We start from the raw sequence: 12,316 nt of genomic DNA, 5'->3' as shown, positions 1-12,316 counted from the left end.
AATTATAGGCAGTTGTGAGCCTCATGATGTGGGGCTGAACCCAGGTCCTCCTGAAAAACAGCAGGTACCCTGACACCGAGTCACCTCTCCAGCCAGCCCTGTCTCCAGTTTTTTTTTTTTTTTTTTTTAAGATTTTATTTATTTTATGTGAGTATACTGTCATTGTCTTCAGACACACCAGAAGAGTGCATTGGATCTCATTACAGATGGTTGTGAGCCACTATGTGGTTGCTGGGAACTGAATTCAGGACCTCTGGAAGCGCATTAACATCTGAGCCATCTCTCCAGCACCCCCGCTTCTCTGCTTTTATTAGGACAGTCTCATGTAGCCCAGAAAATCCTCTTGCCTGCCCCAATCCCTGGGGATGACAGACCACGTGATGCTACACTAGACTTGCACTTTAGGTTACACTTGCAGGCATCTTTAGGAACTAGAGCCTGAAACTCAAGTGCTTTCTAAACAGTCTGAGAATCTCTCTTCAAAGACATTCACAGCAGCGTTTTAAGTTTTGGACAGGGTCATTCAAAAGAACTATAAGAACCTTGGGCATTGGTTCCCAGCACAATCAGAGCTTTGGATCGGTTCGGCTTCCAAGCTCATTCCCTGTTGGACCCATTTAGCCACTGGCCCAGGAGCCCTGCCCATCTGCCTGGAAAGCCCGCCCACCTACCAAAAGCCCCACCCACTGGCCCAGGAACCACACCCACTACCCCTGGAGCTTCATACACTCGACCAGAGCTTCACTCACTGGCCTGGGAGCATCACCCCAGTGTGTCCCTAAGGCTGGGTCTCACCTGAGAGACAGAATGCAGTCCTGAGCCCTGGTCTCGCTGAGCCGCACGAGGTAGCTGCCTTCCTTGCAGAGGGACAGAAGGTTCTCAGCCTCCGCTCGGCTCAGGGGGCCGTGAAACCACCTGGGTAGGGAGGAGATAGACACCTCAAGAAGGGGGAGCAGACTTCAAACAGCTGAGGGGAGTAAAAGGGCAGGACCCCAGGGCAAAGCGAGACACTTCCATTGGGCGTGAAAAGTGGGGGCCAGCCTGGGATACATGAGACCTTCACAAAAGAAATGAATGAATGAATGAATGAATGAATGAGTCCTAGGGGCCACCCCTCCTCCAGGGACTGCACTCACGGCTGCTTTTCCAGGGCAAGGGTTGTATCCACACGCTCCGCAGGCTGTGGTCTCCAGGGCTCCTTGGTGGAGCACGGAGTCCGTTCCCAATCGGGACCATCAAATTGCACTGGAAGAGGAGAGAGAGAGAGAGAGAGGTTAAGTCCCATTCACTCAGGGGGCAGAGCAAAAGCTCTCCAAAGGGATTTCAGTGATGGAAATGGAGCCTAAGATAGGACAGGACTAACTCAGGAGCTGAGATTGGTCTTTGGAAGTGAAATGGCAAGGCCACCCAGAAATCAGGCACTATGGTAGGGGATGGGGGTAGTTCTTTGACTGACAAATCAGAGCACAGGGGGTGTGGCCAACAGGGATAGGTTATAAGTTTGTAATCAGGGGTCCCTTCCATGGTAAAGGTGCCTGTGGGGAACCTGGGCTACTGGAGCTTGATCCCCAGGACCCACATGGTGGAAGGCAAGCTCTGGTTCAAGTCATGGCCCCATTTCTTCCCGACCTGGGTTATTTGACATTCTATAGGTTGATCCTATTACCCCTTTACTTGATTGAGCAAGGAATTTTCTGTTCCAAGTCCATCACTGGACAGCTCCTAAAACCCCCACTCTGCCTTCCACTAGCTCCCACACAACCCAGCGCATTCTAACGCTTACTGTACAGTCACCCTGTTGGGTTGGCCCTGGGATGACCGCAGGGTCCCAAGACCTCAGAGAACAGGCAACTGGTTCCCTTCTATTCTAGAAGCCCTCTCTGCTCCCTGGCAAAGGGATTTTCTCTGGGGGAAGAGTTGGCAGATGCCAGCCAATTCAGAGAACGGAGGCACGGGAGGGAGGAGTCCTTGGAGGGGCTCGGCCTCGAGCCTACCTGCGAAAGCCCTGGAGATGTGGTCCTTCTTCCACTCCCAAGGCTGGTCGTATTCATCTGCTGGCCTCTCATCCTCCAGGGGCCTCCGGCTCTGGCCCGAAGACCCTCCCTCTTCTGGTTTCGTAGCCTGCTCCTCATATGGAGTATCGTAAAGCTGGACAGCTCTGCTTGGCTGTTCTGGGATGGGGTGGGGGGTGGGGGGGGACACTGGTCACCCTCCCCTCCCAATAGCACATTCCCCACCCCCACCCCCAGCCATGTGTGCTCACCACTGGAGATGTTCCGGGCATCACAGGGCTCCATGTACCCACTGTGGGGGGCTGGTGGCTGAGGCTGGGCGTCAAAAGGGTCTGAGTACTCAGTGTCTGCTTCCGGCTGCTGGGAAAGGCTGGGGCTAGCTCTGGATGACCCTGATGTGGGGCACTGTACTTTCTGACTGCCCTTGCTGGGCCCGTTTCACACTTCTCAGAGCTAGGCTGGTCAGGGAGTCTCGCGTGTATCCTCCTGTCCCTGCCTCACCAATGGCCACTGGGGTTTCAAGACCCTGTTACTACACTCAGCTCTTTAAGTGGGTTCTGGGAATTTGAACCCAGGCCTCTCTCTGATATTGTTCTAATACCAGCCCTTAAGACCTTAGTAAGGACAGAGGACTATTTTACAGGTGAAGAAACAGAAGCACAGAGAGAGTTAGTGACCTGGGCAGGGTCACACAACTGGTGAGTACGAGGCAGGCTTTGATCCCAGTCTGTCTTGTCTCTCTGTGTTCCTTATTCCTCTATGCCTTCCAGAGATTTGTGGGATAAGAAGATTACAAATTTTAGGCCAGCTTGGACTGCACAGGGAAAACCTGTTCCCAAACGAAACCAAACCAAACCAAACCAACAGAGCAGTGGTTCTGGACTTTCCTAACATGGCGACTCCCAACCATAAAATCATTTTGTTGCTAGTTCATAACTGGAACTTTTAAAAATGAATTATGATATTTTATTTATTTATTATCTGTGTTTTCTGATGATTTTAGGCTATCCCTGTGAAAGGGTCATTCGACCTCAAAGGGGTCTCAACTTTCAGTAGAACAAAGCAGGGCATGCATCAGGTGCAGCTTCCATCATGCACAGCGTAAACAGTGACTGTGACACATGCCTGTCATCCTGTGACACACACTTCACAAGTAGAGGCAGGAGGAGGATCAGGAGTTCAAACTCATTGTAGCTAGTTTGAGGCCAGCCTGAGCTACGTTTGACCTGGTCTCACACAAACCAAAAACAACACCTACCCTCTGTCTCCCTGAAGGGAGAATGGGCAGAGGGAGATACTGGCTAGCCCAGAAGATCTTAGACTCCCCAGGGGCCGGGGGATGAGGTGGGGAACCCAGGGTGATAGGGACGGAACACCCGTCCAGGTCCTCCACGCACCTCTTCCCCCTGGCTGCCCAGCAGAGCCTTGGCTCTGGCCATGTCCGCAGCCTCCACCTTGATCAGCCGGTGCCTAGGAGAGTTGTACTTGGGGTCACCGGACCCGGTGATCTCTGGCTCGGGGCGTCCATTGGAATCCTCATAGGGGTCCTCGAAGTCCAGGTCCTTCTGTTCGCGGTAGGCCCGCAGGATGTCGCTCTCGGTGTAGTCGGGGGTGGGCGGCTGCGGAGGCGGCCTCCGGCTGCCCAAGTTCAGATAGTCTCGGATCCACTTGGCCATTGGTGCCCCCAAAATATGCTGGTGTCAAACAAGGACCTTCATGCCTAGCTCTGCAGCTCGTCCTGGGGTTGGGGGGAGGAAGGAGGGGAGAGAAGAGGAGGGGGAGACAAAAGGGGGAGGAAGAAGGGAGAAGAGAGAAGAGGAAGAGAACAGGGAGGTTGGAGGTCAGAAGTCCTTGGCTGGACTCAGAGCAGAGGGGGCAGCAGGTGGAGACCCTGGTGCTGCAGGCCAGGGTCTGCGGGAACTGCGAACTTTAGGGTCTGTGTTGCAGGTGTGGTGTCAACAGGACTGTTGCACATTACCCCTTCAGCTCCATGCATAAAGTTGCCAGAGGCTGAGCCACCCCAGAGGGTCGTACTCCTTGTGGGGCTGCTGTCCGATCCAGCGGACCCCACCAGTCCGAATTCCCTAAGTCCCCAGATCTCTTGACCTCCGATCCTTCATCCCCCGCCCCTCGCCACACCTCCAATTCTTTATCCCCATCCCTTAATCTCTGAATCCTTTAACTCCCTCTCCAGTAACCTCCCGATTCCTTACCCCCTCCATTTCCTTTAACCTCCCGGTCCCCTAACTCTTGCTCCACACCGCCCCCTTAATCCCTTAACCTCCCCTACCCCTTAGCCGCCTGCAGCCGCCGCCACTGCACAACAAAAGGGACTTAAACCACTGAGTTCTCAGGGCCACTGGAGGGGCGAGAACACCCGCGTCCCATTGGGTCCCGCCCTGAGGACAGACCTGCAGACCTCAGACCTTCTGTGGCTCCGGGGTGGAAACAGCAGGATTCGGACCCTGGAGGATCCTGGAGGACGAGGCCACCGGCGCGGGGACCGAGTTGCCCTTGGGACCAGGGCCGGGCAGGGATTGGGCGAGAGGCCCGAGCATCGCGCAGGGTCGCGGCTGGAGGTGGCGCAGGACGGGAGGCGTCGTCCGTCACCGCTGCGTCCGTCCGTCGCTTTGTGCCGGGCGAGGGGGAGGGGTGGGAGGCGTCGGCAGCTGCGGGTCCGCCAGCGGAGGGAGGGAGGTGGGCTCAGACCTCAAGGGCTGGGGATGGAGTTGGGAGGTCGAACCCCAAGGAGAGACAGGGCGGGCTGTAGTCGGTCAGAGTGACCCAAAAGCCATGGTCTGTGTGCCTTAGTCTCCCCAACTGGTAAGCGGTGCAGGCGGTATTGACTGCAGTTACTGCTAAGGGTCTCATGTAGCCCAGGCTGGTCTCCTACTCGCTGGCAGCAAAGGATGACCCCGAACTCCTGATCCTCCTGCCTCAGCCTCCCAGTATTTAGGGATGACACTCCAGGCTTCGTGCATGCTAGGCAAGCGCCCTACCGACTGAGACATTGAGGTTGGGGAAACTGAGGCATAGAAAGGCTTTGTGTGTGGAGCGAAACTCAAGCCACCCATCTGTCCACTTGTGCCTGGACATCTCGAGGATGGCACTGGTTGCTCACAGAGAGAGGGGTCATCCTCTTGTCACTGTGAGCTCTGCTTTCCAGGCAGAGAAACAGGCCTACAGCCAGCAGGGCATCTGGAGTAGGCTGAGTCCCCCTAACCACCCACTCCTATCTCTGTCAGGCAATGTCCCCAGGGGCCACCAGATCCGACCATGTAGTCAAGAGCTTCCCTGCTTGGAGTTTGTACGTGGCAGGAATAGCAATCAGGGGGCCTGAGGCGGAATCAAACGGCGCTTGACTTTCTGTCGCCTCAGAGCCTCCATTGGGGAACAGGCGCCTGTGTGTGTGTGTGTGTGTGCACGCGCGCGCGCACGTGTCTGAGCGTGTAAGAACAGAAAAAGCCAGAGCTATAAAGTCTTCTGATGGGAGAAGGAGGATCGCGGCAACTACCTTGGGAAAATCTTCTGGATGACTTGAAGATGGGACAGGGGCAGTCTGTATCACACTGATTCCGGATTGTAATTCACATGCTCTATCGCTGCCCCTTTTAGAAGTACAACCCAAGGGCCGGGGGCAGCTGAGAGGGTAGTATTGGCCCCCAGCACTTTAAACCCAAACAAAAACATAGGGAAAACATGGCACAAGTGGGTTGTACAACCTATCATGAAGGCCATGTAATCTGCTACACCGCAGTCCCAGAACAACCCACTTCCCTGTGCCTCTGCCAGTCCCCATGAATTCCCCCCATGGAGTCTCAGACCCCATGTACCCTGTTGGTGGCATGGCACAGAACCCGGTTCTTGTTCAGGAACAGTGTGACTGTTCCATCCTGAGGCACACATCAGCGCCCAGTGTACACTGGGCAACTGGGGCCTCAGGAAACAGCAGAGTAAGAATGGCTGTCCCTCAAATCTGGCAGGGGGTACCAAAGCATGGGGACGGAAGGGGAGGTACTTTGGTTCATAGCAGGTCTTTAAGGCTGGCGGACCTCTAGGCTACATAGTGAGACCCACTCAAAACCCAGGCATGCATGCCTTTAATCCCAGCACTCGGGAGGCAGAGGCAGGTGGATTTCTGAGTTTGAGGCCAGCCTGGTCTACAGAGTGAGTTCCAGGACAGCCAAGGATATACAGAGAAACCCTGTCTCGAAAAGAAAAAAAAAAAAAAAAAAACCCAGGCATGCATAAGTAGGGGACCAAAACACTCTGGCCATAGGGAGACGGGTCTTCGGGTCTTGCCTAGCTGTGGTCTGGAGGCAGATGCAGGGCTTGCCTTGGGAAGCCTCCAGACCCGAGGGAGGCATCAGGACCCTGCCTGTCCTGGATCCCAGCCTGATGGAGGAAGTACACACTTGTTTCCCTGAGCTCACAGTCTGAAGGAAGAGGCAACTCACTGACTTTCAGGGTCCCCAGTCTAGGGGTAAGGTCCAGCTGCTTCAATTTGCTGGAGGAACAATAGCATCTGGGACAAAAAGACCTCCCAGATGCCACTGTAGCACGCCACCCCACCCCTTGCCATGTAGCTTTGTCACCCTGCAGGGACCAGGCTTGTGACCAGCAAGCAGGCAGAGGGCTATGGGGGAGCTGGTACAGCCACTGTCTGAACGCCCAGGGCAGGGGGTGGTTCTCTTTGCCAGGGGTCCCCAGGGAGCTGATAGAGGTGACAGATTAGACCTGACAACTTCTGAGGACAGGATAACAGATACAGAGCTGGGCGAGTAGAAGACAGCAGGACAGGGCTCCAGTCAAACATCAGGATGTCCCTGATCTTGGCTTGGGAAGCCCCACCCCCAACATGGGCTGTGAGAAGGTAGAGTCCCCATGGGAAAAGCAGACTCCAACACGATCATTTCCGGTTTAAGATCAGTTTGGTGGTTCAGTCTCTAATCCCAGCACTGGTGAGGTGGAGAGCATGGCTACATAAGCCTGCTTCGCCACCTCCACACAGTGCCTGGCTCACTTCCTTCTATAGAACAGATTCAGCCTCAACATTGTTTCCTTACAGTATCAGAACACAGACTGATGTAATCCCAAATTCTACATGAAGGACTTGTGTTGAGGCCAGGCACAGGGGTGTGTGGCAGAAATCTCAGGTATTAACCCTGGGATAGCCCCTGCAGCTAGGCAGGTTCGCTTGACACACTTCTGGTTTTCAATTGATTTTCTATTCTTTCTTCTTTTTTTTTTAAAACAGCACTACTGTGTTGCATTCGGATGGAACCCCAGGCCTTGTGTATGGTTGGGAGATAGTGCCCAGGGTCCCTGCCCCCTGTCCCATGTCAGACAGTGTTCAGATCTGTGGGAGGAAGGAACCGGCCAACAGGTTCCACACAACTCAAGGACTGAAGGAGTGGACCAGGCAGTCTGTCCCGGGGTGCCTGGGGACACTGCCTCTCTGTACACTGCCAGGCCATGGCAGAAATGGTCCCGAGGCCTTTGCTGAAGGTGCTTCATCCCATCTCCTCCTCTCTTCTTGGGTCTATGACACCACAGTGGGCAATACTGATGCTCAGCTGTCGCTGTCCTCGCTGTCCCCATATGCACCCAGCTGGCTCAGGGAGGACGTGCCAGGTGTCTGGGGTGTAGGGTTGGCTGAGTTTCTGCTCTTGGGGGCACCTGTGGAAAGGACAAGTCAGTCCAGGGGAATGTGCCCAGCTTAGAGGACCCTGTGACTTGGTTACCTCAATCTTAAACTGGGCCAGAGAGATCCTGCCCAAGGCAGTTGAATGCCCACAGGACACTGGAACAGTGTCAAGGGCCTAGTGCTGCTAAGGGCCTCCATGACTAAGAGGGTGTACAGGTGAGGCTGCACCACTGGACCTGCTATGTGGCTTCAGGTAGTGGATACCCTCTCTGTGCATTAGGATCTGCCTCAGGCAAATGTTAATAGTGGCAGTGACAACTGTGTCACATGTCACGATCTGTCAACCCCAAGCCAGGCCTTTTGTAAATTTGGTGGAATTATTCAAGCTCCAAGAAAGGACACTAAAGTTGCTGGCCACATGGGCAGTGCACTAGCTACACTCCCTGGAGTCCCTTGATCCTGCAGACCCGTCACAGGGCACATTTAGCTATTACATCACTTCCAGTCCAAGCCTCTGCTCCTTTTCCCCTCTGTGTTTTCAAGACAGGTTTCTCCGTGTGGCCCTGGCTGTCCTGGAACTCACTCTGGATATCAGGTTGATCTTGAACTCAGAGATCCTTCTGCCTCTGCCTCCTGAGTGCTGGGAATAAAGGTGTGCACCACCACCATCCAGCTCCATTTTGTCTTTTGAAACAGTCTCATGTAGCCCAGGCTGGCCTTAAATTCCCTATGTAGCTGAGGCTGATCCTTTTACCTCCATCTGGTGCAGTGTGACAGGCTGCTGGTCGGCCTCTGCCCATCGAGAGCTGCAGCCTCACTCTAGTCCCTCACCCTGCCTACCTCATGAACCTTCTAGACAGTGCTGGATGCACTGGTGCCACCCATGGCTGCTGAGGGGAACTCACCTTTGGTGGTGGGCACCCCGACCTGCTCTGAGGCCCCGTTGGCTTCCGTCTTTACCTTCTTTGGTACAACCAAGCCTGCCAACTGTGCTTTGCTGCACAGGGTCTCTGCCTTCCTCTTGGTCTTCGGTACCTGTAGAGACCATGCACAGCTGCTGTCCCTCTGGCCTCCCTGACTTGGCTCTGTGGAACTAGCTTGCTTATCAAGCCTGCCCCAGATCTAAATTCCTACCTGAGTTAACATGACCTGCCCCTCACCCCACACTTCGCACTTGACTTCTCATCTGCTGCCCAGTTTCATCCTGTGTACTTCCTACCCACTCCTCAATACCTATCTTAAGCATCTGCTGGCCCGGCCCTCTTCTGGTGTGTCTGAAGACAGCTACATAAAATAAATAGAATTCATGTACATAAAATAAATAAATAAATCTTTAAAGAACAAAACAAAACAAAAAACAAAAGCTGGGGCCAGATCTGCTGCACAGTTCTGGATGTACCCAGGACCCTGATGAGACTTAGAGAGACTTAGGGAGAGCCCCCCCTCCCCCATCCTTCACAGCCTGTGGGGCAGCTTCTGGTTCTGTGGCCCTTGTGCTGTGTACTCCGTATCCATGTGGAGAAGCCAGACACTCACACAGCTAGCTGTCTCCATCAGCTGCTAGGCACCATGGTTTGAGACAGGATTCCTCAGTGATTTGTGGATCCCACCTAACACAGCCCAGAGCCTGTCTATCTTTTCCTTCCCAGAGCAGGATCCCAGGGCTGCTGGGCTGCATCTGGCTTTGATTTTTGAAGCAGGGTCTTGCTATGTCACCCATGCTGACCTCAACCATGAGAACTCCACCTGCCACTGCTCCCATGTGCTGAGCTTTATGGTGCGTGTCACCACAGCTGGTGCACTCAGCGTTTTCTATGACATTGGGCCAAACCCCAGTCTTGTGCTTGAAGGGCAGGCACATGACCAAGCGACTCCCCATTCTTGATGTGCTACTGTTTCACTGGCTGGTCCCTCCCTCAGGCTCAGAAGCATGAAACAGCAGAGCAGCCATACTGTGGGCTGTTTGTCCTGTTATCAACAATAGTCTCGCTGCCATGATTTCTCTTGTGGCCATTCAGCCTGTGTAAACAACCCACACCCTGGCCTGGCTTACCTCGTCTAGGATGGCTGTGGGGTTGGGTCTTGCAGCTGCCCGTGGCCGGGAAGGTGGAGCCTCATCCTCTGACTCAGAGTCTTCCAGAAGCCTTCGATGGCGAGCCTCCTCCAGCAAGGCCCTATGGGATGGATGGATGGATGTGATGAGGATGTACTGCAGGTCTCCAGACTCTTCTGCAGCAGCTAGGGGCTGCTGCCTCTTCCTGCTCTCTTGGTGTCAGAAACAGGGGAGCAGGTAACCACGTTAACAATTTTGAGGGTGGTGGCTCAGTGGTTGAAGACGGCTGGCACACGTGAGGCCCTGGGTTCATACCCAGCACCACAAAAATAAACATATAGTTGGGTGTGGAAGCACATGCCTACTGCCCCAGCACTGGGGGGTGGATGCAGGAGGGTCAGGAGGTCAAGACCATCCTTGGCCACTTCATGATTCTGAGGCCAGACTGGGCTACATGAGGCCCTGTCTCAAACAACAAACCCACAGCCATGGGATGGAAACAAAAAGCCAAAGTGATGGCTATGGAACAGTGGGTCTCAGGGGTCCTAGCAGCTGCACCTCAGTAGATCTGAGGGGACAGGACAAGAGGAGAGGGGCAGCCATGGAAAGATCCAGAAGGGCCTGGCTCACGCTGTCTCCCGCTCATCTTCCTCCTCCTGCTGCTGCTGCCACTGCTCCTGAGACAGGCGGTGCTGCCGCAGCATGGCCTCAAAGTCCACGTGCGCCTGCCGCTGGTTCAGGTCTTTCAGCTCTTGCAGGTTTTCCAGCACTTCCATCTCCAGCTTGGAGTCCTTTGTCCGGTTCTCTAGGACCTGGGGGTGCAAGCGCTGGTGAGAAGGCGCAGGGGTGGGAGAGGAGGTGCAAGGGAGGGTGTGTAGGTGAGGGGAGAGGGAGTAGGGATGGGTAGGAGGTGCAGATAGAGAAAGGGGATGTGGGGGGAAGGTAAGGGGGCACCTGGGAGGGGTGCAGGAGTGGGGGAAGGGCATTGGCAGGGAAGGGGTGCAGGGTGCTGTGGCCCAGGGCTTACCTTCATGGGGTTGTTCAGCTCCTCGTCCTCTCGCTCCTTCTGCACGCGCTTCTCCTCCTCCTCCAAAAGCTTCTCTGCCTGGAAGTTGCGCGTGGCCCCGTGCTCCATGGTGTAGTCCGTGTTCTCTGGATCCGTCTGTTAGAGGAGGGGAGAAAATGGCTGCCGGGTGGTAGCCTGGGCTCCTCGTGTACATTTCTCCATTTCTTCTACCAGTATCTGTGCTTACTCCTTTGGTGGCTGTGGGCCTTTCCTCCTAATGCCCACACCCTCTGGAACATTCTGTAGCCATAACAAAGAACACCCGACTCCCTCACGGACTCCTATCCCCTCATGCACACTATCAGTGCATTCCCCCTCCATCTGTGCCCTTAGTACAGCTCTAGACCTGCACCTTCATGCCTCTGGGCTGTGAGGCAGTGGACAGTGCCACCAGACAGAAGAACTGGTAAGGTTGTATTAAGTTCAGAACCCCAATAAATCTTATAATTGAGAACAGTGGGAGTTTGAACTAGCTCCTGACCAGGTTCCCACCCTGGAGCACGTGACCATGATACCCCACTAAGAGGACCATGACAACTGGTTACATAGCATAAAAACCTTGAGTTCTTCACATTAATGAGGTTATCAAGATAGGCCTGGAGTGTTTAGTCAATGTATTTCCCTTCCTGAGCACCCCTTTCTGCAAAAGGTATTTAATCTCTGGTCCACCTGAGTGAGATGTAAGCACCCCCATCTGGCATGCATAAAGCAGTCTGGACAAGCCCTTCATCAAGGACTGTCACGGGGTGCGGGTGGGGACAAGAGACCTTCGTCATACAGAGCCACGCCTAAGTCTCCAGAAGAGGGCCCCTCTGTACATTTGGCACTCAGAGCCAAGTGGGATCCTCCCCTTCGGAGCTCACAGTGGGCATGTGGACCTTATCAAAGACTCTGTTTCACTTTCCCTGAGCGGTGTGTTGGTGGCCCAGGAGCAAGGAGGAAACTCAGCCTAACACCGCTGCCTTTCACCTCCCCTGAGCGGCGGCACATCCCGCAGTATTGTGACACTCCAGCAAAGAGGCAGAAACACAAAATGACCCTGTGCTATATGCTTATCTAGCTTTATCTTCTTGCTTAAAAACTACACAGATGACCCAATGTGCCGTGTGTCTGTCGGGGTGGTGGAAGCAGGGGGCCATAAAGTGAACGAGGCTAGCCTGGGCTACAGAAGACCTTACTCAAAAATAAGGGGACAAGGGGCTAGATCCCTGGCTGCCACTGCAGAGGACCTGGGTTCAGTTCCCAGTGCCGATATGGTGGCTCACAAACTCTGTAAGTCCAGTGGCTGGGGACCCAACCCCAGCCCCTGTGGCCTTCTTGGGCACCAGACACACAAATGTTCAGACAGATATACATGTAAAATAAACTGTAACTTACTCAAGCTTATGTTTTGATGTTTTGTTCACTTTAATCAAGTCCTTTTTTTTTTTTTTTTTTTTTGAAGTTAAAGCTTACAGTGAAAAAAACAACAAAACCAACCAAAAAACCCAACCCAACCCCCAAACCCCAGCCTCCAGTGGTGCAGACGGGAAGAGTGT

At 54.1% G+C, this 12,316-nt stretch overlaps 2 protein-coding genes across 4 annotated transcripts in view; both read right to left on the bottom strand.

Annotated features, from left to right (window-relative positions):
- Shd (Src homology 2 domain containing transforming protein D) overlaps positions 1-5,149 on the bottom strand; it is a 7,269-nt gene extending 2,120 nt beyond the window's left edge. The window contains exons 1-7 of one of the 3 annotated variants that reach the window (XM_029531161.1): positions 4,424-5,149; positions 3,410-3,750; positions 2,264-2,372; positions 1,995-2,171; positions 1,137-1,245; positions 796-915; positions 274-359 (exon numbers count right to left, since the gene is read on the bottom strand). In XM_029531161.1, coding sequence (XP_029387021.1) covers positions 311-359; positions 796-915; positions 1,137-1,245; positions 1,995-2,171; positions 2,264-2,372; positions 3,410-3,688 — 843 coding nt within the window. In that variant the 5' untranslated portion in view covers positions 3,689-3,750; positions 4,424-5,149 and the 3' untranslated portion in view covers positions 274-310. Of the gene's footprint in view, positions 1-273; positions 360-795; positions 916-1,136; positions 1,246-1,994; positions 2,172-2,263; positions 2,373-3,409; positions 3,751-4,423 lie in introns of those variants that run through there. The other 2 variants (XM_021218055.2, XM_021218056.2) reach the window with 2 other exon arrangements.
- A 2,130-nt stretch (positions 5,150-7,279) lies between these two features.
- Positions 7,280-12,316, bottom strand: part of Yju2 (YJU2 splicing factor homolog) — a 9,519-nt gene continuing 4,482 nt past the window's right edge. The window contains exons 4-8 of the mRNA XM_021218295.2: positions 10,740-10,874; positions 10,343-10,524; positions 9,713-9,833; positions 8,565-8,694; positions 7,280-7,691 (exon numbers count right to left, since the gene is read on the bottom strand). Coding sequence (XP_021073954.1) covers positions 7,585-7,691; positions 8,565-8,694; positions 9,713-9,833; positions 10,343-10,524; positions 10,740-10,874 — 675 coding nt within the window. The 3' untranslated portion in view covers positions 7,280-7,584. The remainder of the gene's footprint in view (positions 7,692-8,564; positions 8,695-9,712; positions 9,834-10,342; positions 10,525-10,739; positions 10,875-12,316) is intronic.

The sequence above is a fragment of the Mus pahari genome, chromosome 18 (genome assembly GCF_900095145.1).
Source record: "Mus pahari chromosome 18, PAHARI_EIJ_v1.1, whole genome shotgun sequence".
Lineage (NCBI taxonomy): Eukaryota > Metazoa > Chordata > Mammalia > Rodentia > Muridae > Mus > Mus pahari.
Note: the sequence above shows the minus strand (reverse complement) of the source record. Positions and strands in the feature narration are given on the sequence as shown.